This window comes from Mobula hypostoma, chromosome 8, assembly GCF_963921235.1.
Source record: "Mobula hypostoma chromosome 8, sMobHyp1.1, whole genome shotgun sequence".
Lineage (NCBI taxonomy): Eukaryota > Metazoa > Chordata > Chondrichthyes > Myliobatiformes > Myliobatidae > Mobula > Mobula hypostoma.
In genome coordinates, this window is record NC_086104.1 from 104,772,558 (window position 1) to 104,799,248 (window position 26,691).

The 26,691-nt window shown below is 45.7% G+C and overlaps 1 protein-coding gene across 4 annotated transcripts in view; it reads left to right on the forward strand.

Moving 5' to 3' along the window:
• Positions 1–26,691, forward strand: part of LOC134350815 (unconventional myosin-VI) — a 281,728-nt gene that overhangs the window by 210,105 nt on the left and 44,932 nt on the right. For all 4 annotated transcript variants that reach the window (XM_063056533.1, XM_063056536.1, XM_063056534.1 and 1 more), the window contains 8 exons: positions 2,910–3,037; positions 6,376–6,471; positions 8,714–8,884; positions 15,118–15,156; positions 16,586–16,679; positions 18,410–18,540; positions 23,226–23,303; positions 26,497–26,626. In XM_063056533.1, the coding sequence (XP_062912603.1) occupies positions 2,910–3,037; positions 6,376–6,471; positions 8,714–8,884; positions 15,118–15,156; positions 16,586–16,679; positions 18,410–18,540; positions 23,226–23,303; positions 26,497–26,626 (867 nt within the window). The remainder of the gene's footprint in view (positions 1–2,909; positions 3,038–6,375; positions 6,472–8,713; positions 8,885–15,117; positions 15,157–16,585; positions 16,680–18,409; positions 18,541–23,225; positions 23,304–26,496; positions 26,627–26,691) is intronic.

Genomic DNA, 26,691 nt, shown 5'->3' on the forward strand with positions numbered 1-26,691 from the left:
GCTGGTGGGGTGGTAGGTGAGGACAAGGGGAACTCTGTCCCTGTTGTGGTGACGGGAGGATGGGGTGAGGGCCGAAGTGCGGGAAATGGAGGAGATGTGTGTGAGAGCATCATTGATAACAGCAAAAGGGAAACCATGATCCTTAAAGAAAGAGGACATTTGAGATGTCCTGGAACGGAAAACCTCATCCTCGGAGCAGATGTGGCGGAGACGGAGGAACTGGGAATAGGGAATGACATTTTTGCATATGACAGGGTAGGAAGAGGTATAGTCGAGGTAGTTATGAGAGTCAGTGGGCTTGTAGAAGATGTCAGTGGATAGACTGTCCTGCTTCCCCTCCCCCACCCCTTTATCTTTCCCCTTACTGGTTTTTCACCTGGAACCTACCAGCCTTCTCCTTCCCACCCTCCTCCCACCTTCTTTATAGGGCCTCTGCCCCTTCCCTCTACAGTCCTGATGAAGGGTTCCGGCCCGAAACGTTGCCTGATTGTTTCCATGGATGCTGCCCGACCTGCTGAGTTCCTCCAGCGTGTTGAGTATTGCTTTAACCCCAGCATCTGCAGAGTATTTTGTGAGTACATCTTTGGACTGTGAGAGGAAACCGGAGCTCCTGGAGGAAACCCACACAGTCACGGGGAGAACGTACGAACTCCTTACAGGCAGTGGCGGGAATTGAACTGACACTGTAAAGCGTTGTGTTAACTGCTATGTTAGTGTGCCGCTCAGTATTTATGGTATTGATTTCCAAAGGCGTAACCATCCCTAGTTTTTAAGATTGTAAGATCTTAAAAAAGCTTAAGGTTTTAAGATTAGCTTGATTAGTCATGTACATGAAAACGCACAGTGAAGTGTATTCTTTTCATCATCGACCAACGCAGTCTGAGTAAATTCTGGGGGCAGCCCACAAGTATCACTGCACTTCCAGCGCCAACAGAGCATGCCCACAATGTACTCTCCCTAAACCGTACATCCTTGGAATGTGGAAGGAAGCCGGATAACTGGGAGGAAACCCACACGGTCACGGGGAGACCGTACAAGCTCCTCACAGACACTGAAACTGAACCCTGATCACTGACTCTGTGAGGCGTTGTGCTACCCGCTTCACTACAGTGCTGCCCAAGTCGCTTCAGGTCTTTCACTGTAAATGGTAGGCTTTGGAGAGTGTTGTAGAGCAGAAAGACCTTGGGGTACAGGTGTTGGGCTCTGTGAAAGTGGAATCACAGGTAGACAGGTTGGTGAAGAAGGCTTTTAGCACACCCCTTCCTCAGTTCCCCACTCTGACATTCTCAACTGCATATTACTTCCAGCTGGTCCCCTCCTCCTTCCCGTTCTCCTGTTGTCCACTGTCCTCTCCAGTCAGATTCTTCCTTCTCCGGCCCTTGACCTTTCCCACCACCTGGCTTCACCTGTCATCTTCCAGCTAGCCTCATTCCCCTTCCCCTCCACCTTCTTATTCAGGCGCCTTCCTCAGTCCTGAAGGAGCATGTCAGCCCAAAACGTCAACAGTTTACTCTTTTCCATAGATGCTGCCTGATCTACTGAGTTCCTCCAGCATTTTGAGAGTGTTGTTTTGGCCTACTTGCCTTTATCAGTCAGGCCATCAAGTATGAAAAATTGGGAGCTAATGGTGCTGATGGTGAAGCTGCACTTGGAGAACTGTCTTGAGGTTTGGTAGCCCTGTTATAGGAAAATTATTATTAAACTGGAAAAGAGTGCAGAAAAGATGTTGCCAGGACTTGAAGGACTGAGTTAGAGGGAAAGGTCAGACAGGGTAGGCCTCTTTTCCTTGGAGCTTGGGAAACTGAGAAGTGCTGTTAGAGAGGTGTGAAAACATAAACCATGAGAAGCACAGGGTGAATGGACAATCTGTGTTGAAGTAGTGTCATAGGGTTAAGGTGGGAGGTGAAAGATTTAAGAGGAACTTGAGGGGCAACCTTTTTACATAAAGGTGGTGTCTGTGTGGAGTCAGCTGCCAGGGGACGTGGTTGGCAGGTGGACAGGAACATGGATAGGACAGGTTTAGAAGGGTGTGGCTAATGGGGCATCTTCATCAGCGTGCTCCGGTTGTGCTGCAGAGCCTGTTTCCAAGCTGGCTGGCTCTGGGTCGAAACGCTCTGTAGCTCAAACTGAAAAGGAAGGCACAGTCACTGTTACTGTCCTCCTTCATCCTGCACCACCCCTCCCATCCCATATCCCCATCTCCAGACTTCCCTGACGTCTCTATCACTTCCCCCGGCCTCCCAGCCCCTGCCTGCCCTGTAATCTGGTCCAGCTACCCGGCTGAAACCCTTGTCTTGTGCTTGTCACACCTAAAGTGCTGCAAGCTCCCAGCAAGGTGAGGAGGAGATTTAAACTTGAACTTGTGAATTTATTTTATGTTATCGGACCGGCTGGTTGGTGATTTTAACAGTTCGCAATGGCATTGTCTCATCTGCTTGGCCACTGAGAGTGAGGGTCAGCAATGAAGATGCTGAGGCTGTGAAACTTCTGATCTCCCTGCTACCACCCAGTACACATTACTTATGACATCACCAGTGGCAACATACTTTTGTATATTTAACTATGTCAACTTGTATATCCACAGAATACTTTTTTTTATCTGCTAGTGTTATCATGTTAATATACTTTTAAGGGCTGTATGTGATATATTTACTGTGTCCCTGAGGAACGTTGTTTCATTTAGCCGTGTACCTAGCTATGGTTGAATAACAATGCAGGGTGCCTGGCATTGGGGAAAGATGCAGGGGTGGGGAAGTGTTGGTTACAATGTGAGAGGGAGTAAACACAATGTAGAGCATTGCCCAACGATGCAGCTTTCCAGCATTCACTCTGAAATCTGCCAACCGCTGTTACATCATGAACTTAACTATTCCATTTACAAGTTTGTTTTCTGTTGTGCCAATGACTAGATTTGATAGAAGCTAAATTAGTGGGGATTCTGGACATCCTGGATGAAGAAAACCGCCTACCTCAAACGAGTGACCAGCATTTTACTTCTGCCGTTCACCAGAAGCACAAGGATCATTTCAGGCTCACGGTGAGTTTCAGCAGTAGATGTGCAGTCAATCCTGGAGTCGGGCTCCCTTCTAGCACTCGCCTCTGCACTGTATGCTGGGGCTTTCTTTCTCAAACACACCTTTCTTGATCTGTGCATGAGTTTGTCTCGGGGTTGCGGAGTAATGCAGAGCTTAACTCATCTGCAGCTGCGGGCCCTGATCGCTGCTCACTCAGGTTTTCCTGCAAAGAGCTCTGCGAGGACAGGGGGTAATCTTGGCAACTTTGGGTAAAGCAGAATGACGACTTCTCAGTGTCACGTTTGTTTATAATGAAAAAAAAATCCAACTGATCAATGTCTTTGAGTCCTCGTCTTCCAGACTGGAGTGGCAAAGTAAGGTGAATTGCGAATAATGAGTTAGTTAATTAATTTATTTTATTTAGAGATACAGCACAGTAACAGGTCCTTCTGGCTCAACTAGCCTGTACCACCCAGTTACGCCCAAGTGACCAATTAACTACCAGCTGGTACGTCTTTGGACTGTGGGTGGAAACCAGAGCACCCGGAGGAAACCCACGCAGTCACAGGGAGAATGTACAAACTCCTTACGGACAGTGGCAGGAATTGAACCCGGGTCACTGGCGCTGTAATAGATTTATGCTGACCGCTATGCTACCGTGCCATCCAACTTAAACCCAGTGTAACTATTATTTTTAAAAACGCAAACAACAGGAACAAGTGCTACACATGCCCTTACACTTCCTCCCTTACCACCATTCAGGCCCCCAAACAGTCCTTCCAGGTGAGGCAACACTTCACCTGTGAGTCGGCTGGGGTGATATACTGCGTCCGGTGCTCCCGATGTGGCCTTCTATATATTGGCGAGACCCGACGCAGACTGGGAGACCACTTTACTGAACACCTACGCTCTGTCCGCCAGAGAAAGCAGGATCTCCCAGTGGCCACACATTTTAATTCCACATCCCATTCCCATTCTGACATATCTATCCACGGCCTCCTCTACTGTAAAGATGAAGCCACACTCAGGTTGGAGGAACAACACCTTATATTCCGTCTGGGTAGCCTCCAACCTGATGGCATGAACATTGACTTCTCTAACTTCTGCTAATGCCCCACCTCCCCCTCGTACCCCATCTGTTACTTATTTATATACACACATTCTTTCTCTCACTCTCCTTTTTCTCCCTCTGTCCCTCTGAATGTACCCCTTGCCCATCCTCTGGGTCACCCCCCCCCTTGTCTTTCTTCCCGGACCTCCTGTCCCATGATCCTCTTGTATCCCCTTTTGCCTGTCACCTGTCCAGCTCTTGACTCCATCCCTCCCCCTCCTGTCTTCTCCTATCATTTTGGATCTCCCCCTCCCCCTCCAACTTTCAAATCCCTTACTCACTCTTCCTTCAGTTAGTCCTGACGAAGGGTCTTGGCCTGAAATGTCGACTGCACCTCTTCCTAGAGATGCTGCCTGGCCTGCTGCGTTCACCAGCAACTTTGATGTGTGTTGCTGTAACTATTATTGTCAGCTTTCTTGCAAAGCATGGTTTTGCTGAATATATTCAAATATTGCACACTGTGCCCACACTGAGTATGATTTAAACTGCATAAAATGACAGATAAATTGAACAGAAATGTGCATAGTGTTGCTCAGCAGACTGTGGTGAGGTTGGAATTTGACAGCTTGGCGGTAATAACGGGGCAACTGTTCCAGTATACTGAGTCGTTGCTTCTGGCGTGGTGTAGTCTTCTCCTGGACACTGACACTGCCAAGGGTCTCCTACAGTGCACGGGACCACTGCTGTGACACAGGTCCCATTTCCCTTGCCTTTGCCTGCTGTCAGCTTCCCTTCAAATGTTATGCTTGTGAAGTTCAAAATCCATGATTCAAGATGGTTTATTGTCATACTTCAGTAGATGAGTGTAAAGGAGAATGAAGTGATTGTTACTCTGGATACGATGCACCATTGTAAAAAAAACACAATTAAGAACCACAATAAATATAAAGCAATCCTATAAAACGCAATGTACAAGTAAGCAATGTAATCCTCCTATGTAACTGCTCATCGCATCTGATTGGCTCTTTCAGTAACGTTGAAGAACTATAGCAGGTGAAACATAAGATGTAGGAGCAGAATTAGGCCATTTGGCCCATCGAGCCATGGCTGATCCATTTCCCTCTTAGCCCCAGTCTCCTGCTTTCTCCCTGTATCCCTTCATGCCCTGACCAATCAAGAATCTATCATCCTCCGTTTTAAATATACCAAATGACTTGCCCTCCACAGCCATCTGCGGCAACAAATTCCACAGATTCACCGGTCTCTGGCTAAAGAAATTCCTCTTCATCTCTGTTTTAAAAGAGCATCCTTGCATTCTGAGGCTGTTCCCTCTGGTCCTGGACTCCTCCGTCCACTCTATCTAGGGTTTCAATGAGATCCGTGCAGTCAGTGAAGCCCTGCAGCACGACACACTGGATTCCTCCAATAGGTTTTCTCACTCCGACTTCCAGCAATTGAAGTCTCTTATGTCTCTAACTAAATCCCTTGTTAACTGGACCTTTTGCATGTCCCTGAGAGGGTCTCTGTTGAGTAGAACACTGCACAGTCGCTCTACTTGGGGATTGCCCACTCCCGGGCAAATCTGCCGGCAGATCCCAGTGTTGTGATGATTTCGTGTGGGCATTAGGTTGAGTGGGATTCATTCAGGTCTTCGTTGTGTTCTCTGGAGGATCTCGAGTCCTTAACCAGCCTGAGACTGTAACGAGTGGCTGTTATTTTATTTAGAGATGCACTGTGGAACAGCTCCTTCAAGGCTAACGAGCCACACTGCCCAGCAACCCACCCAGTTAACCCTCACATAATCACAGGGCAATTTCCAATGACCAGTTAACCCACGGATTGGTAGGTCTTTGGACTGTGGGAGGAATCTGGAGCAGCCGGAGGAAACCCACGCGCTCACGGGAAGAATGTACAGTCACAGTTGGAACTGAGCTCTGAACTCCGACATGCTGAGGTGTGATAGCGTCGTACTAATCACTACGCTTCCCTGACACCCGTGAGTTACAACTGATACAAGAAATGATCAAATTGACTTGTGGTTTGACACGCTGGCACAGATGTGTTGCTGGGAACTCATCTTGTATGTTGTTATTAGAGGAAAATTCAAATACACTCAGTGCAAACAGGTCCTTCAGAAAATGTAACCAGTGTTAGAATTGCAATTTTAGGTGGTAACCGGTTGACAATGTAGTGTGGATGTCATTAAATGATAAGAATTGGATCCTTTGGTGTGACTTAACTGAGGCGAGGGATGTTGGAATGTTACTGTTGTAATATTTGTAAACCAAAGCACGTCTCTTCTTTGCTCAGATTCCTAGAAAGTCCAAACTGACGGTTCATAGGAATATCCGTGATGACGAAGGGTTTATCATCAGGCACTTTGCTGGAGCAGTCTGCTATGAAACAGTAAGCTTTGAATTAATTACATTTGACAATCCTTTAGATCTGTAGATATGAAAGAAAGATTGACTCCAAGTCTTGTGTGTTTGTTCGGCAGTGGACATAAAAAATTATATACACTCAATGGCTACCTTATTGGGTATTTCCTGTACCTAATGGTGACCGCTGCACATATATACATCCACTTCAAGATTCGACGTGCATTCAGAGATGCTCTTCTGCACACCACCGTTGTAATGTGTAGTTGTTTGAGTTACTCTCACCTTCCTGTCAGCTTGAACCAGTCTGGCCATTCTCCTCTGACCTCTCTCATTGACAAGGCAGCTTCACCTGCAGAACTGCCACTCACTGGATGTTTTTTCACTTTTCGCACCATTCTCTGTAACTCAGTTTCTGAGATACTCAAACCACCCCATCTGGCACCTTATCTCATTCCATGATCCAAGTCACTTAGATCACATTTCTTCCCCATTTTGATGTTTGGTCTGAGCAACGACTGTACCTCTTGACCATGCCTGCATGCTTTTATGCATTGAGCTTCTGCCGTGTGATTGGCTGATTAAATGTTTGCATTAACACATAGATGTACCTAATAAAGTGATTTGTTTAGCTCAAGCATAACTTCTACCCAATTTGTATCCTCATTCTCTGGCTGTGAAGGTCAGAATTCAGTTAGAATTAGTTTTGATTAATTTCCATGTACACAGACCCAAAGTTCTCTTTGGACTCTGAATATATCTGATCTTTCAGTTTGTTTATGTCCAAAACAGACGATCTTGCACAAGGCATGTTGAAATCCATTTGCCACCATTTTTAAACTGTTGATGCCTTGCATTTTAATGTGTTCACCAGCATTCCTTACAATGTCAGCCATCTTTGTGTGATCAACAAGCAGTTGTTCATCTTCTAGGTGGTTAGCAAATGAGACAGGTCCCTGTGCAGTTCCACTAATCACATCCCACTAGTGCCGGGCTCCCCAACATTTTCTATACCATGGACCAATCCCGGTCAGCAGGAGGAAACCCTGCTTAGAGCACCGTTGTCCCATGGTGCACCACCCATTGCCCAGCTGGCTCGATGGAAACCCCTTCAAGTCCATGAGCAGATTAATCACGTGCTTTGTGAGTGTATGAAAATGACACCCACAGACATTTCTCTCTTCAGCTCTTCAGTCACCTCTTTTTAAAAATTAAACTTGGTTCATTGGACCCTTTACAAATCCATACTGGTTGTCCCTTGATCAGGTGAGATTTTCAAGTCTTCCAGTCTCCGTCATCAGTGAAAGACGCCTGTATTTTCTTGACAGCATTCATTAGTCTAATTGGTTTCTCACACCACTCCATTTGAAAGGAGGGTATGTCCACGTGACATTTCAAAGGCATAGTGCTGGATGGGACATTATTGAAGTTGAGGTACCTGCAGTTTTCTGACCTACTTGTCTTCAGGATCAGATAATCTTTGAAGGTGTTATTTTATAGCGCTGTGTCTCTCTTTTCACTTGGCCGACATGGCACATAACAAATGAAATATATGTTTTATTTCTCTCTGCATCGTATTCTGCCTCTGGAGTATGTGCATTCTCCTGCTTCTGGATACTTGTTCAATTTGTTTTACACTGTTCTCTTCCCCTTATTTTTTTTTGCTAGTGGCATTTTTGTTTTGACAAGTTGGGTGTTTGCTACTCCAGGGAATAGAATGGTTCTGTGTCGCATTTTCTGAATTTCAGTTTATTTTACCTACTTATAGATTTGTCCGATTTACTTTGCTGAAATTCAGAACTTCAGCAGTCATTTTTGTATTTCTCCCTTTCAGATCCAGATCTACTTGGGCTACATGTTCTATTCAGCAAATGTTAACGTCTGACTAAATCTGAATCACTATTGAAGCTAATCTGTATTCTTTTTCTCAGCTCTAGGACACATTATTGCAAGGAACTAGGCTGAATGCACTCAAGAAATTTCCTTACTCTATAACCTAAATTAATCCATCTATCCCAATCTGTATGGGAGTTAAATTCTCCCCTTCAAACCACCCTTCCTTTCCCACATCTATTTGTGTATTCATCCATTTCACAGATGCGGCCGAGGTCCCTGAACACGACTCCCCCTCCAATCAAAAATTCCTTTTATACTTCTTAACCTATCATGTCTTGACAGTCTGCCAACTCCTGGTTATGTGTTATTTTTGTATGATGAGATAATCTTCAATCTGTGAAGAACTTTGTGTTTTTTTTCTTTCCCCCTGGTAGACCAAGTTTGTGGAAAAGAATAATGATGCCTTGCACATGTCCTTGGAATCCCTGGTGTCAGAATCAAAGGACCCTTTTGTCCGGACGCTCTTTGAAGGAACCAACAACACAAAGGACACAAAACAGAAAGCAGGAAAACTGAGCTTCATAAGTGTTGCGAATAAGTTCAAGGTAAAATTGATTGGAAAACTACCATGTTGTAAAGTTGGATAATGATATTTGTAAGTCAGAAGTGGCAGACCACTGTTTAAGGACAGTGGAAGGAGGACTGTATCCCTCCCCAGTTATTCAAAGAGCGAGCATTAGATGGAGTTGTGAAGCCTTTATTGCATCCTTATTTAAATGCATTCGAGTAAATAGCTTGATTCATTTCCATCGATTTGTAACATTTGCCCTTTAAGGATCTTTGGTAATATCTTGTCTTTGCTGTGATGCATCCTCTGGCACCATTTGAAAACCCTCTCAATAAGAGCAGCGTTGCGTGACTCTCGAGTTGGAGATGTGATTTGTACTCAATGTTATCTTAATGGTACACTTGTGTGAAGGGAATACATTGAAGGGTAGGTATGAAATGTGTTTTTAACTCGCACGTACAATTGCTCTCCCACACTTGTGCTGTTACATTAAGTGTTATTTGTACCCATCATATTTATTTAATTTCAATTTTTACTTTTACTGCCGGTGTTAAATAAACCAAACTATGAGTGTTTAATGAAGTTTGTTTTTTCAAAACCCACAGTTCAGAATGACTGATATTTCAGACTGAATGCGAAGTGTTTGGTGTCTCTGGCTCTGTACTCGGTGGAGTTCTGCAAGATGAGGAAAGACCTCATTGAAACCTACCACATACTGAAAGGCCTGGATAGAGTGGATATGGAGAGGATGTTTCCATCAGGCAGAGAGTCCAAAATAAAGGGACATCCCTTTAAAACTTGAACGAAGAAGGATTTCTTCAACCAGAGGGTGGTGAATCTGTGGAATTAGTTGCCACAGAGGGTGGTGGAGGCCAGCTCATTGAGTATATTTAAGGGAGGGATTTATAATTTATTGATTTTTAAAGGGTTAAGGGTAGCAAGGAAAATAAGTCAGCCATGACCACAAATCAGTAGGCCTGTTGGTCTAATTCTACTCATACGTTTTATGATCTTATGAATAGTGGATCTCAGACATGAGTAGTAACCCTTGAGTGATGTTTGGTTTCTCTCCTACTAACCAAATAAGGATATTGAATGACCTGTCCTGGAAGGCCTTTGACAAGGGGTCGCACAAGAGGCTGCTGAACAAGATGACAACCTGTGGTATTACAGGAAAGATACTGGTTATGGATAGGAGATTGCCTGACTGGCAGAAGGCAAAGAGTGGGAATAAAGCGAGTCTCTTCTGGTTGGCTGCCAATGACTATTGGTATCCCATAGGGGTTGGTGTTGGGACTACTTCTTTTCACATTATCTATCATTTGGACGACAAAATTGATGGCTTTCTGGCCAAATTCGCAAATGGTATAAAGATGGATGGAGGAGCAGGGAATGTTGAGGAAGAGGGGAGTCCAGAAAAGGATGAGACAGATTAGGAGAAAGTCAAATGGAATAATGAGTAGGAGACGTATAGAATATAGAAGTAGGATGTGATGCTGTGACTTTGTAGGAGATTGGTCAGACCGTACTTGGAGTATTGTATGCAGCTTTGGAACCTTGTTGAAGAAAAGGTGTGTAGGCATTGGAGAGGGTCCGGAGGAGGCTCATGAGAATGATTCTGCAAATGAAAGGGTTAACATATGAGGAGTGATGGCTCTGGGCCCGTACTTACTGGAGTTTAGAAGAATGAGAGGGATCTCATTGAAACCTGTCAAATATTGAAAGGCTCAGATAGGGTGGATGTGGAGAGGACGTTTACTCTAGTGGGTGAGTCTGGGACCAGAGGGCACAGCCTTAGAATAGAGGGATGTCCTTTTCGAACAGAGATGAGGAGGAATATCCTACGCCAGAGGGTGATGAATCTGTGGAATTCATTGCCACAGATAGCTGTGGAGGCAAAGTCTTTGTGTATATTTAAGGTGGAGGTTGATAGTTTCTAGATTAGTCAGGATGTCAAAGGGGAGAAGGCAGGAGAGTAGGGTTGAGAGGGAAAATAAATCAGCCATGATGGAATGGTGGAGCAGACTTGATGGGCTGAATGGCCTGTGTCTTGTGGTCTTTGGTCTCGCTCTTTGCAGTGACCAATTTCAGGGTCAAAGCTTTGGATTAAATTGAGCTTGTCAAGCCCAGTGTGGTAAGGTTCACTTCTGCAATGGGCGAGGAATAAGATTGAGTCCGAAACTGGGCTTTGTTATGTCTTTGCTTTCCACCATATTTCTTGGTCTATTGTTCTTCAAACTTGTTAATATTTCTACACTCTACGCCTTTATGAGTCGAGGTTTATTCATCATGTGTCAAACCCAGACTTTGTCCTTCTGAACTCATCAGAACTTTGAGGTTTTATTGCCACTCACTGAACGTTAGTCTTTGTAAACCTGATGCATGTAGATAGTGTATATTGGATTGTACATCACTATAAACTATAGCAGCACACGTCAAATCAGAAAAAAAGCCAAGCTTGGGGGTTTTGTATAATTAAAATCTTGATTAATAATCATGTACATGATGATCTTCTGCGTCTTTAAATTTAATTCTTTGAAGGATAATTAATAACTTGAACATTTCAGATTCTAGAGAGAGAAAAAACATGCTGGAATTAATGTTAAAATCCCCTAGGGTATTATCTGTTGTGCTGATTTCTTGCCTCCTTTTGCCCTGTGCTTGAGTTTCTGATGCATTCTTCTAATCTCTCTTCTGCTTATAGTACAGCTGCCTTTCAGCCTTGATTTTTTTCACCTGGCTCCTGCTCCTGCTCCTTTTCCTCAGTCTGCTGGTCTGATCTGAGCTGTTCCAGTTCAGGATGAGTAGTGGAAATAATAGGGAGGTTGGGCAAGCATATAGCCAACAGCCAGAGATATCAGGTAAATCATTCCTTTAGCCACTGCACGTCTGTTACGGGTTGCCTTTACCCCTGGCATTTTACATCTCTCCACACAGATCAAAGCCTCAAGAGCCTACACACAGTAGATAACTATTTGTAATGATAATCAAGCCTTTCTGTACAATATGTAACTTCTGTGTGTCTGTTCCTTTATCCGCTCAGAGGCCATTTTCATATTCACAGTTAGCATTCAGCATTAAATATACAGACATTTCAATGGTTCATCGGTTCCATTTAATATCAGAGTGTGTATACAATATACATTCTCACTCTCCGCAGACATCCTGGAAACAGAAAAACCCCAAAGAATGAATGACAGGAAAAACAATAGAACCCCAAAGCCCCCCTCCCTCGCCTTCCCCATGCATAAACAGCAGCAAAGCATCAACCCTCCCCCACGCCCCCACCTGCCTCGGCAAAACTATCCCCCCACCCCACCACCACCACCACCTGGCAAGCAAGCACTAGCAAAGCCCCCAAAGCTAATGTTCACAAAATAATCAAATAATTATAGTCCTCACCATGAGCAAAGAAACGCAGCTGCTCAAGCATATCTTGTTTGCTTATTGAGATACAATGTAGGACAGACGCTTCCTGCCCTTGGAGCCTCACCACCCAGCAACCCCTGATTTAATCCTAGCCTAATCACGGGACCATTTGCAGTGACCTATTCTTTGGATTGTGGGAAGAAACCAGAGCACCCGGAGGAAATCCCCATGGTCACGGGGAGAATGTACAAACTCCTTACTGATAGGGTGGTTCTGTGGATCGTTCCATCTGCTTTGTGGAATACAGCGTGGGTTCCGCAATATGGAATTGTCAGATCAATAACTTGTCCCAAGCGGGAATTTCCAGCTTGCAGAGGGGGAAGCAGGGCAAATTGTTCTCATAAGTAAAAACTCACCAGGAACGGAACAATATATTTAATGTATTGATTTTTGCTATCAAGCACTTTGAGTGGTTATCTTCCAAGTCAGTGTTGTTGCATTTGCGGTCCTTCCAGTAAAGTATCATCACATGTGGGGGAAAAACACATACAAAAATGAATCAAAACTAAGTGACTAATAATATTGAACTGTGAATAGTTCAGAAAGCTCTATGGACTCTTAAATGTTTATAATGTATTGTCAATCTTTGCTACTTTGCTAGTGTTGCACCAATTGCTATTATTGGGGTATTTCTCCTGCTTTTGCAACATAAAAGACATTTCATCCCGTCTATGCCAACTCTGGAACAATCCCATCAATTCTATTCCTTTGCTAATTCTATCCTGTTCTCTCTTTTCCCTTATATGTCCATCTTGCTTCCCACACCAACCATCTTCACTGAGGGCAATTCACTTATTGCCCATTACACCGCTGGCATTTAGCGCAGCAATGAAGGTCCTCCATCTCTGGTGGTGTTCACCTCTTCCTTCATCGTGTCTGCAGCCTCTTCTCACTTCTGTCAGTCATGTAAGTCCGGGGTGGAGACCCTGGAATACTGTCACACTCAGGTACAGAAGGGTTCTTCATTGCTGTTTCCATAACCATTTTGTTTTACCAGTCAGGGTTGTTGGCCCTGAGCTAAACCCCGCAAGGCTGGTGGACCACTCTCAGTCTGGCCTCTACCCCTTGACCTGTTTGGCGTGGGTGACCCTACCAAGAGCTAAAGCATGAAGCCCTGATTCCAGCCAGCATCGCTCTCCAGGTCATTGAGGCTCCAAACCCTACGCCAGGATTGTGGTCCTCTTGCGGGAGGAGCAATTTACAGCAGCTAGTTAGAGTTATGCTGGCTGGTAGGTTATGTGAAAGGAAACTGGAGCTCTCCCTCCCCCACCTTTTCCTCCACCCCATATGGCAGTCAGAATGCTGCCCCAGCTCAGGGTCGAACCCGGGTCACTGGACCTGTGTGTAGTTCCAACAGCATCTGCTGGTGTGATCTGAGTTGTTCCAGGTCTGGATGATTAGAAAAGCAGACAACAGCTAGAGACAAAACGTTAACCGTTCCTCCGGCAAATATCCATCACTGTCATTAAATGGCCATTTTATTTTCCCCAGATACTGAGCTTTAGAGTTGGCCATGTCAGATCACATTTACTTTCGATCCCTGGGTTCTTTTAGTTTAGGAATGAGCTTTGATTCATTGATTCTTCACAACTGTGGATTTTAACGTTTAAACAAAGATACGAGGCAGATGAGAGAGGAGAAATTGGAGAGGTTCAATAAAAAGATGGCACCTTCTGGAAAATCTATCGCCTTTATAATCCAGATACCAGGTAATGCCTTGGATAGCAGAATGCAATGAATAGGTTATGTAATTAAAGCAAATACAAGATACGTATAATCTGCTAATATTTAGCCAATGAAAAGATGTATGTAACTGCTGTACCACTTTCTGCCAGTAAGTAACGATGAGCCATTACTAGAGTTTGCTAGAAATGCAAACTATGTCAGCAAAAAACTGACAATGCAAGATTTTATTCTTGCATTAATTCAGCCGATATATGATTTAAAAAAAGGTATAAAAATAACGACCAATTCCGACAGTCATAAGCCATGGGAACAGAATAAGGCCATTTGGGCATCGAGTCTCCTCCGTCATTCCACCATGGCTGAGTTATTATTCCCTCTCAAACCCATTCTCCTGCTGTCTCCCTGTTACCTTTGTTGTCCCTTCCACTCAGAAACTTATCAAACTCCGCTTTTAATGCCTGAACTTGATGCTTTCCTCACCCATTCTCCTCCTGTACGCTCTTCCAGCAGGACTGACTGAGGAGGAATACTTGAATGGCATTCTTCTTTCTTCCCCCACCCCCTCTCAAAAGTCCAAGAAAGTTGGGGTGACTGTACTCCTCCCACAGCTCAGCACGGATAATGAGAGTGAGTCTGGGGTTCCTTGTTCTGCATGGCTTGTTGCAACACAATGCCATCTCCCTAGCCACCGAGCTACCACCTCCCTACCAGCTTTGATCCTTGACATTTGTCGGCCTGAGTCGCAAAAACCCCCAGAGCCATTGTTTGGGCCAACTTGTTAATGGCCGACCAATTTGGTGTGCAAAGGGTTAAGGTCAGGCCACCCTTTCATTCGTGGGTGCTACTCAATGGTCCCCACAATACCCGACTGCATGCTACCCCTCCTCCATGCCCACACAAAATTTGACGAAAGTCGCCCGCCGTATGCTTTTGTTTTGCTGAGGTATTTGTCACACTGCATCACAGCTCATTGTGTACCCTGAAAGGCCAATTTAACACTTCGTGCCTTACCAATCTGCTTTGCGCCATATTATGGTAAACCCAGTTAATTACAATTATTTGAAGTGAAAGTTGCATTGATAACTATTTTCGAGTAGGGATTTGGCCCCAAAATGCACATTGCTGAATTGTTTTGTTTTCCTTCCCATTTCACAGACTCAGTTGAACCTGCTGCTGGAAAAGTTACGCAGCACGGTGAGTACTCGTTGTCATGTTAGCCTCTTACTTAAAATGGGGGTTGTGTTCCATCGTGTATCAGCGGGACATTCTGTTTCCCGATTGGACAGAGGGAGCATCCTTTATCCTGAGTTTCCAGAGAGAACTCCCTTTTCTGATGCCAAGATCTCCCCAAATAACTAATGTTTGGAAGTGTAGTCCTTGCTGTGTTCATAAGTATTGCTGACTGTAAAATGGGAGGATTATTCAATGAAACGTTTGGTTCATTCATGAGTTTCAGAGAGCAACTTGTGCTATCGCCTCCATGTTCTGAGCATTTTGTGAAGAGTCACTGACGTGGTTGTTCCTTAACTATCCTTCAAAACCATCAAGGAGCAAGTTGGGGATGGACGGCAAATAAGGTTTTGCCGATAAACTCCTTGCCCCATGAGTGAAGTAAACTAGTTGAATTTCAGTAGCGTAGAAGGCACTGGAGGAGTTCCAGCAGCTCAGGCAGTACCTATGGAGGGAAATGGACAGTAGACGCTTCAGGTCACGGCCCTTCAATCAGAGTCCAATTGAATGTCAGGTCCTTTCTGTCTACAATTAGGCAGATAATTCACTCTGTTCTTCTCTCTGTCTTCAAGCTGACAGTTCCACTGGGTAAACTAGAGATGTCAATCCCACTTGGCTAATGGGATTATCTTTGCGGGATTGATATCACTAGTAGGCAAGAGGAGCATCAGTCCTGGTTGATGCCCCAGGGACAGCAAGGGACTGAGTCTCAGCTTGTCAGGAGAGAGGTACCACTGCTGGGGGAAGCAATGCATCAGGCTTGTCTTCAAAGTAAGGTCGATTTTTCCCTGAGCCGATGATGGGAATTACAAAACACTGTGGGTGGACCTCTGCATCTGGTGGTTTGAGTTCATAGTGACGATGTGCTCTGCTTACCCCACGTTTTCAGAATCGAGTTTAATATCTCCGGCATATGTCATGAAACATGTTATGTGTCAGCTGTACATTGCAATGCCTAATGAAAACTAAGTTTTCCGGTGGGAAAGTAGTGTGGTAGTGCTCATGGGTTCAGTATTCATTCAGAAATCTGATGGCAGAAGGGAGGAAGCTGTTTCTGAATCACTGAGTGTGTGTCTTCAGGCTCCCGTACCTCCTCCCTGATGATAGTGATAAGAAGAAGGTATGTGCTGGGTGATGGGGGTCCTTAATGATGGAGGCTGCCTTCTTGAGGCATTGCTCCTTTAAAATGTTCTGGATGCTGGGGAGTCTAGTGTCCATGGTGGAGGGGACTGAGTCTACAACTTTCTGCAGCTTGTTTAGATCCTCTGCAGTGGCCCCTCCCCCCATACCGGATGGTTCTGCAGCCAGTTAGAATGCTGTCCACGGTACATCCGTAGAAATTGTGAGTGTCTTTGCGGACATACTTAATCTCCTCAAACTTTTTTTTAACCAGGGCTCCAGCTTCATTCGGTGCATTAAGCCCAACCTCAAGATGACGAGTCATCAATTTGAAGGGGCGCAGATACTCTCTCAGCTGCAGTGTTCAGGTGAGCTATTGTGTGGAGACTTGCTATACATTTGCTTTGATTTAGTGGGTGCAATGGCCAACTTTTAGTGAGTGCCAAGTTCCTCGTCGTCCTACACATTCAACCTGACTGTTGTACCTTGTTTTTTGCTCCACCTCTCCCCCAGCTCCTGTGTTCTTGGTACCTGTAGGGTCTGGTCCGTGCCCACGTAATCCCCTCCTGCTCACTATCCTTTAAGTCCTGTCTTGGTCCACTAGTTGTGGTACAGCTGCAGACACCCATAATCAGAACATCTTCTGCCATTTGGGAGTTTACACTGAATGATAATGAACCAGAATACCTTCAGCCCGGTCTTGTTGGAACCGAACCCATGGGTTTTGATTCCTGAGGTACAGGCTGCTCCCTTGTTCTTTCCTGAGAGCTCTCTGCAACCTGAACTGCTTGTGAGCAGCAAGCGTACGGGAGAGGGTCCCAGAAACAGCTGTGATGGGAGAGGCAGCAGCCAGCAGCCGGCCTTGCTGCTTCAGTGGGTGTGTCTGCCCAGCACTCCCTGCTCGTCCCAGCCCCGTCCAGCCCCTGACTGTTGCGGCCTCGAGTAGGCATTGGGGAGAGAATGCACGTGGTAGTGCACATTCCCAGCTAACAAAGGAGGCCTGTGGCTGAGAAACACATCCCAACAGTCTCCCAAGCACTTGCTCGTACATATCGGGTGTCCGTCATGTTGGGCATTTGCGACCTGGGCAGGACCTATACTTGTGGTAATTTGATTCCACCAATCCCACTTGCAGCCACCTAAGTTGAACACAGCGCCTGGTTGCTGTGCTTCACTGGGGCTCAGCTTCCTCCGTTTCTCCTCTCCATTGCGGCTTTCCACCTCCCGCACTATAGCTTGCCTTTTCCCACCAAAGCCTCGGCCTACCCCACTTCACGTTGAATCTCTGCTTTCCTCTCTGTAAAATGCAACTTGAGCAAACTGCCCCAGTCGTTGCTTCGGGCCGACACTGTCAAACCCAGTTCTTCCCTGTTCTGCAAAATCAACACACCCGTTCTGTCCCCCCAGGAGGCAAAAAAATGTTCACATTAATTGGCTTTCTCCTGAAGGTTTAGTTTTACGGGCTTTTATTTGTATAATTTGAGTTGTTGGGTGTGGTCCAGTTCAGCACAGCTCTATTTTTGGCAATAAAAGCAAACTGCTGGAGGAACTCAGTACGTCGGGCAGCGTCTATGGGGAGGAGTAAATAGTCAACGTTTTACAGGTGAGACTCTTCACCAGAGATCATCAGTACTCATCAAACCCTTCAAAAGGAGTCCTGGTGCTGCCTGACCTGCTGAGTTCCTCCAGCATTTTGCACATGTTGCTCTGGGTTTCTGTCATCTGCAGAATCTCTTGTGTTTATTCAATTCAATTCAAGTTTAATTGTCATTCAACCATACATGAATACTCATGAAGACAGCCGAATGAGACAGCGTTACTCTTGGGCCAAGATGCAGAGCACAGTACCAACAGTCACACGCAGCACAAAGCACACACAGACATTTTGGTATCACAGCCACATAATAAAAGATCCAAACTCGAGCCATCAGTCTACAGTTGACCACAGTAGAGCTTGTCTTCTGCCCCTTTGTTCACGGGGCAGTCAGGAGGTAAGGTGACCAGTTCTGGAGTTAACGTGGATTTGGGTTCCTTTGGACAGGTCGTGTGTGTGCCATGTGCTGCTCTCAGAGTCTCTGTTTCTCTCTCTGTTGTGTAGGTATGGTGTCTGTACTGGACCTTATGCAAGGAGGATTCCCATCACGTGCTCCGTTCCATGAGCTTTACAACATGTACAAGAAGTATATGCCCGAGAAGCTGTCCAGGTTGGACCCCAGGCTCTTTTGCAAGGTATTGACCAGGTTCAAGCTTTGAAGCTCTGTCAGGTAGTCATGCATCTTGTCAGGTGACTTAGCAGGGGATGACACTGAATGATTTGAGCCTTCGTGGTTAGAAAGGTTGGTTTCCATTCAGGTAATTTTCTGGGGAGAGTACAGCACTTTGTCTTGCATTCCCTGGAGGGGGAAGGATCATCCACAGCCATCTTCAGTGAACAGTCTCAGAGGGCTGAAGAAGACTTTCTGTCCAGTTAGTGAGAATCAGGGAGTCATACAGAACAGATACAGGCCCTGTGGCCATTTGATCTGTGCCAAACAAGACTCCTGTATATGCTGGTCGCATTTGCCCGCATTTAGGCCTCATCCCTCTAAGTCAGGCGTTCCCAACCTTTTTTATGCCTTGTATGCCTTCCAGTCCTTGAGCAGTCCATGGACCCGAGGCTGGGAATCCCTGGCATCTTTCCTATCGAAGTTCCCTTAAATGCTGTTAATGTATCTGCCCCAACTACTTCCTCTGGCAGCTCGTTCCATATACTGACCACCCTCTGGATGAAAACTTTGCTTCCTGAGTACCTATCAAGTCTCTCCCTCCTCACCTTAAACCTATGCCCTCCAGTTCTTGATTCCCCATCCCTAGGAAGATGGCCTGTGCACTAACTGTATTCCTGTCTCTCGATGGTATGTACAGCTCTAAATGATCACCTGTGCTCCACTGAATAAAATCCTGGCCTGCTCAACCTTTCTGTCAGTCACTTGAGTTTGGGCAGCATCCTCGTAAATCTCTGCACACTTCCAGCTTAATGGCGTCTTTCCTGTAGCACGGAGACCAAATCTGAACGCATTGGTCAAAACATGGCCTCTCAGCATCTTGTCCAGCTGCAACGTGACGGTTCCAGCCTCTGTACCCAGTGCCCTAGCTGACAGAGGCCAGCATGCCCAAAGGCTTTTTGCTGCCCTGCCCTCTTACGATGACTGCCCTGAGACCGGCGGCTTGCAGCTTGGGAGGTGAGGGCATGGTAGCATGGCGGTTAGTGTGCTGCCTTCCGGAGCCAGTCCACCTGGGTTCAATTCCAGGAGCTTGTATGTTCTCCCCGTGACTACACTGATTTCCTCTGGGTGCTCAGGCTTCCTTCACAGTCCAAAGATGTACTGGTCAGTAGGTTAATTGGTCAATGTAAATTCTCCTGTGATTGTGTGTTCGTCCATCATTGACATCGATGAGGACCACGACACCATTATGATGATGTCGAGACTAGCGCGTGATTTGGATTTAAGTGAGGGAGAGTTGTGCAGTGTCAGCCTCACTCTCTCTTCCTGGAGATGGGACTAGGCGCAGTGGATGACCAGGATATCTTCTGTGTCTTGTCGTGCTCTACACATTCCACAACGCTTGCAGAGACTGCCTTCTTGACCGTTGGACCTTCCATACGCTCAATCCGCCAGAGTCTGTCTTCACATGCTGGGATAGACAACTCCCTATCCCACTGAGGGTTTGAGACCAGTCAGCTACCCTCACCTGGTTTAGCCGGCTTGTCGAAGCCATTGCCTGGGGTGTGGCCGCTGTCGCATACAAACAGCTACGGGGAGCCACAGGTGAGAGCTAAGTGCCAGGTGGGGACAAAAGGTGGACAAACCGCCTTGAAAAGGACGTGACATGTTCCCCCACCAGAGGTGCTACCCCTCCCTGACACCCCATACACCCCTCCTGTGATTAGGCTGGGGTTAAATAGATGGGTTGTGAGTGGTGCAGCTCACCTGGGCCTGAGGGCCTGTTCTGTGCTGTATCTCTAAATAAGTAGATGGGTGGGTGGTCTGGTGGGGGGGCTGGGTGATTGGATGAATGAATGCCTTCTGTTTTCACTGGGCTTCCTACACCCAGAGAAACAGGCTTGAGATTCCCAGTGCCCTTCTGAATGCTGCTTCTCCAGTTTAAACGACGACCGGTCAGGGGTTTCCACGTGTCAGTGAGGGAATTATGCTTGTTGAAAGAGGTTTTGTGGATTTCTTGATGTGTTTCCTCTGTCAGCCACTGATTCTCCTGCTGAGAGTGAATTGAGAGTGGAGAACCTGTTTCAGACGTCTGGTGTCAAGTTTGTGAATGATGTGGTGTGCCCACCAGTTATAGTTAGTCTTGACGCTGGGGGGATGTTGAAGTAAGACCAGACATGGTGGTTGGTTCATGTACCCTGCCACTGGGTTTGGAGAATTTTGCAAAGACAGCCTTGGTGTTGGCTCCTTCAGTGCTCTGAGATGCCTGCTGTAGATGACCCTTGTTGGAATTAAATAGGAGAGCAGAGTAGACCTTAATTATTAAACACACTTTTCTATAGGTGGCCAAAGGTTGTGCTGGCAAAATGGAGAGACGGGAGAATCTCATCACTGATGCCTTCCATCAATGGAGGTGGCACTCTCATTGTGGGAAGTCTACCTTTTCCAAGATCTCCTTGTGGACCTTTATGCTGTGGGGTAGTGCAGTGGAGACAGATTTGTGCTGGGGTATTTATCACAAGGCCCTTTCTCCTGGACATTAAAGTGAACGAGACAATGATGACTTGGGACGCAACCTCTGGATGTGTGCGTGTTGCCTGTGTATTGTAGCCAAGATTGGTTACCTTATCTCAAGAGTCGAGGCAATGTAGCTTATCTGTCTACTGACGGGTCCACTGATGTCTCCTCCTCTTCCCAGGTGAGAGAGGTAAGGCTCTGAATACATGACCGGAAGTTCCTTTCTGCCGGGCTTTAGAACTTCAGCCAGAATGCCGTCTTCCCCCAGGACCATGTTTTCTCAGTTGCCATATGTTCTTTGCAGTCACAGGTTGACTTTGGGTGGTGATGAGACTGGTCAGAATTGGATAATTGCGGTAGGGTGAAGTCAAGGTCACTTGTGGAAGCTGGCGGTTGCTTGAAGAGTTCTTCAGAATGCTCCTTGCCGGCAACTCTTGTCGCTGCTGAGCTCTAGTCCTCTCCTGAACATTGATTGAGTGGAGGTTTGAGGTGTAACTGGTCTTGAAAGCGCCAGAGAATGCAGGCATGTCATAATTACCAGGAAAGTGTTTCTCCTGAGTTACTTCCATCTGCCATCTGCATGGCTTTTCTGATAGACCTCCAGCTTCAAGGCCCGTAGACAAGGCTGCCTTGCTTCCTGTTGAGATCAAATGGAATGTTCAGTCCAAGATCACCTTTGATTGATCGTTAATGAGCTCACTCTCAGTGCTCCAACAGCCTGGCACGGGAGCATAGTGGTTAGCACAGCGCTTTACAGTACTACCGACCCAGGTTCAATTCCTACTGCTGAATGTACATCCTCCCTGTGACCGCATGGGTTTCCTCCGGGTGCTCCGGTTTCCTCCCACAGTCCAAAGACGTACCAGTTGGCATGTTATTTGGTCGTTCTAAATTGTCCTGTGATTAAGCTAGAGTTAAATCGGGGGTGGGGGGGGTGTTGCTGGGTGGCACAGCTCAAAGGGTCGGAAGGGCCTAAATCTGCGCAGAACGTCAATAAATAAATAAAAGAGTCTCTTCATGGGAAAAATCAATTGGAATTCATGGTCCTGATCCTGGACTACCAGACTATTGAGATCTGTGAGTAATTAACAGGACAAGTCTTGCTTGGCATTGCTACTGGGGCCATATCTCAGTTTGAGGAATTAAACACTTGTATGAGTTATAATCACATTCTGCTATCTATCCCTCCTCCTCGCAGTAATACCTGATCATCTAGCTCAGCGTGCTTCATGTCAACAGCCAACTTCACAATGGCTTTAGTCAATCACATCAACCAGCATGCCATTGAAAGACTTGGAGTTGTTGTCCTTTCGAAAGCTCTCCTTCAGGTGAACGCACAAGTTCCCAAAGTAATAGCTGTCACGGAACAGGGCAGTTCCTTCCGTGACTTGCACATAGCTCTTGGTCAGCGTCACTCAGAAACAGAATCGGGGTACTTGGTGCTTGAGTGGCCTCGCTGTATACAAATTAGTTGCACTGACTTTTTGTCAGCACTGTCAAAGGTAACTGGTCATCTGTAAAGTGCTTTGTGAGCATCTAAAGATGCGGAATGATCTAAATAGATACAGTGAAAGTTGAGTTGGATATTGCAAATATATTCAATGCAATTTGGTCCTGTATGTCACAGTTTTCTGTTTCTCATCGGAGAAATGGGGCACAGATAGGGTCAGTGTGTACAGTCCTTTTCACACAATTGGGGAATGAAGAACCATGGGGATAGTTTTAAGGTGAGACGGGAGAGATTTATTAGGGACTTGAGAGGCAAAGTTTCCAGCCAGAGGGTGGTCAGTATTTGGGATGAGCTGCCAGATGAAGTGGTTGAGGCAGATACGTTAGCCACGTGTAAAAGGTAATTGGACAAGTATATGGGTAGGAAAGGTTTAGAGAAGGGGCTCCCAGCCTTTTTTATGCTATGGACCAATACCATGAAGCAAGGGGTCTGTGAGGCCCTGGTTTAGAGGGATAAGGGTCAAATACGGGCAAATGGGACTTAACTTAAAAGGGAACCTGGTTGTCCTTGACTAATTGGGCTGAAGGCCATGTTTCCATGCTCTATGCCTTTATGAATTTAGTTACTGGAGAAAGAACATGAGCAAGGCTGACAGTGAGTGACACCATTCAGAGTTATCCTTGTGACCCTTTCCAGTTTATCAGCTTAAGCATAACATGTTATGTTTCCCTTTCACTTCCCAGGCACTGTTCAAAGCCTTGGGCCTCAATGAAAATGATTACAAGTTTGGTCTTACCAAAGTCTTTTTCCGGCCTGGTAAGGTAAGAAAACCCTTTCACTGAAACTTTCAGAACTGGAGTCTGCTTTCCTCTGTAATGTTGTTAAATTCACAGGGTTGCCTAACACTGAGAGGTAGACTCGGATAATGGCTTCTTCTGATCCAGTCGATGAATGGAGTTGTTGAGTCTTATAGAGCCAAAGTCCAGAATCTGGTTCCCTGTTCCAAGCCTCCTCAGAGAGAGAGTAACTGTAGGGACTGAGAGTGGGCTCCTTCATTCAAGCTAAAGCCAAGGAACTTTGAGGAAGGGTTAAGGAGAAAACGGACCAGTTGATAATTTTCAGTTTAATTTGTGGTTACTTATTTTCCTGTAAAGTATACAAAGAGGTTGAATTGCGGTCAGTCCTGCCATAACCCTCCAAATCTCTTTTGCATGGCTGCATGTAATTTCTGCAGCCCTCCAGTAACAATCTTCATTACAGAAAGTCTATGGTGCACTTTCCAGCGATGATCCGTGATCGTCGTTTGACTGCTGGATGCTCAAAGGCCTTGAAGCTCTTGAAACGCATCTTCTCTAATAAGAGACACTTAAAAACAATACCAATAAATAAGAAATTCCTGAAAAAAAAGGAGTTGCCAGGACTTGAGACCTGAGTTACAGGGAACAGTGTCATAGGTTCAGACTATTCCCTGGAGTGTAGGAGATTGAGTGGAGATTTGATAGAGGTATGCAAAATTATGAGGTGTGTCGATAGGGTTAATGTAAGCAGACTTTTTCCATTGAGGTTGGCGAAATTAGAACTCGAGGTCATAGGTTAAGGGTGAATGCGTGGAAGGGACTGCCGATGATGGTGGTGGAGGCAGATATGATAGGGACATTTAAGAGACTCGTGGATAGGTACGTATATGGAGCTTAGAAAAATAGAGGGCTATGGGTAACCCTAGGTAAACTCTGAGATAAGGACATGTGTGGCACAGCTTTGTAGGCCGAAGGGCCTGTATTGTGCTGTAGGTTTTCTGTATTTCTGTGTTTAAGGGAAACTTAATGTGCCACAGTAGCGTACCGTTAGCGTGACGTTATTACAGCTCAGAGTACTGAAGTTTGGAGTTCAACTCTGGTGTCCTCTGTAAGAAAGTTTGTACGTTCCTCCGGTGAACACGTGGGTTTCCTCCAGCTGCTCCGGTTTCCTGCCTCAGTCCAAAGGCGTTACTGGTTGGTAGTTTGAATAGTCATTGTAGCTTGCCCTGTGATCAGGCTAGGGTTAAATAGGTGGGTAGCTGGGCGGCATGGTTTGTTTGTCCGGAAGGGCCTATTTTGCGGTGTACAGTGAAAGTAATTAAACAAATAAGCAGACTTCACTGAGTGGGTGGTGAGAGTGTGGAGCGAGCTGCCAGTGGAAGTCGTTGCGGGTTTGATTTCAGCACGTAAGAGAAATTTGTATAAGGACATGGATGGGAGAGATATTGAGGACTGGAGTCCAGGTGCTGCTCGAAGGGACTAGGCAGAATTGACTAGTCTGTGCACTAGATGGGCTGAAGGGCCTGCTTCTGTACCTATGACCCTATAATACTATAAAGTGGGTCAACCTTCTGGGACTCATTTATATGCCTAAAGATGAAGTAAATAACGATGAAAACAAAGCCACACTGGTTGCCGTTAAGCTGAGGATTGCATTTGGCTCAGCTGATTCCTTTGCTGGCTGCTTCTGCTCTGTCCCTGGATGGGGCAGGGGGCTGTGTGAGGAAGCACCAGTCTGGAGCCCTTTTTTATCCTGAAAGGATCTGATGCACCTCTGACCAGCAGTGTGTCTGGGTCACAAGTCAGAGCCAAACTAACCCGTGGATGTGGCTTGGAAGCTGGTTCTTCCCTGAGCTCTGTGTGAACATAATCTACAGGGATCAGCAATGGGTGTTTGCTGCTATCTATTCTTTAATTGGCCCTGCTATTGTTTTGTTGGTATTTTCAAAGCTAACAGTGAAATAGAAGATGTGCATTAGGATAATAAGCGATTGGGTTTGGAAATCGTAGGATCTTTATCTTCCCTTGGGCAGGCTGAGAATATAAAATGACAAAAGTAGTCTGCTGGGAATTGTTCTGCTGCATGTGTTTTAACAAAGGAAATCACTCAGCAATTCTGAATTGTCTGCATTTGGGATAATGCCCCTCGGGGATCACCTATATTTGACCTATTAATATCTACATGTATGTATTAGGAATTTTCTGTAGTGTGTTGGTCAAGGCACGACATGCAACAAAAAGCAACATTCAACAATTATAAAGAATAATATAAAAATAATGTTGGGGTTAAAGTACGGATATGGAATAAAATGTGCATAAATGCATAATATCCACATGTATTTACAATGTAAACATAAAAAGTGGTTTAAAGTGTTTACAGTGAAGTGATGGGGGAAATAGACAGAAGGGGTTGGGGGTTAACTAGAACGGTTGCCTGGGGGAAGATACGTTTAAGATGGTGTGAAGTTTCTTCAATAGCTCTACAGCACTTCCCAGTACATTTCTATATGCAGGGAGCAAGGTGTGGGCGCGTGGCCAAGTGGTTAAGGCGTTCGTCTAGTGATTTGAAGGTCGCTAGTTCAAGCCTCGGCTGAAGCAGCATGTTGTGTCTTTGAGCAAGGCACTTAACCACACATTGCTCTGCAATGACACCAGTGCCAAGCTGTAAGGGTCCTAATGCCCTTCCCTTGGACAACATCGGTGGCGTGGAGAGGGGAGACTTGCAGCATGGGAAACTGCCGGTCTTCCATACAACCTTGCCCAGGCCTGCACCCTGGAAACCTTCCAAGGCACAAATCCGTGGTTTCGTGAGACTAACGGATGCCTATATAAAAAAAATAGGGAGGAAGATTCTATGAGCCCTGTCTATGCTTTTCATATTATAAACCTCTACCAAGTGTTCCCTCAGCCTCTAGAGAAAACAGCCCAGGTTTGTCCAACTTCTCCTTTATAGCACACGCCCTCTGATCCAGGCAGTATCCAGATATACTCTTCTGTGGTATCTCCAAAACCTCCACATCCTCCTTATAATGGGGTGACCAGAGTCTCTGAATGACCTCTCAGTCCTCTAGTATTTGCTTTAAGGTCGTCATTGTTGGTGAGTGCTTTAAAAGTGTGCAGAAGAACATGATTGACACTAGGTCAGTCAGAAGCTAAAGGTGAAGGTGAAAACAGTCAGAGGTTGACTGCTAATTTTCATTGAATTGTGTTTGCTCAGTTTGCAGAGTTTGATCAGATCATGAGGTCCGATCCGGAGCACCTGGCGGTGCTGATGAAACGTGTGAATCACTGGCTGATCTGCAGCCGATGGAAGAAGGTCCAATGGTGTGCCCTGTCCGTCATTAAACGTAGGTCAATGGGGCTGACATTTTACACACCACAATTGCATTTAAAATGGCTTTCTAGATCTGAT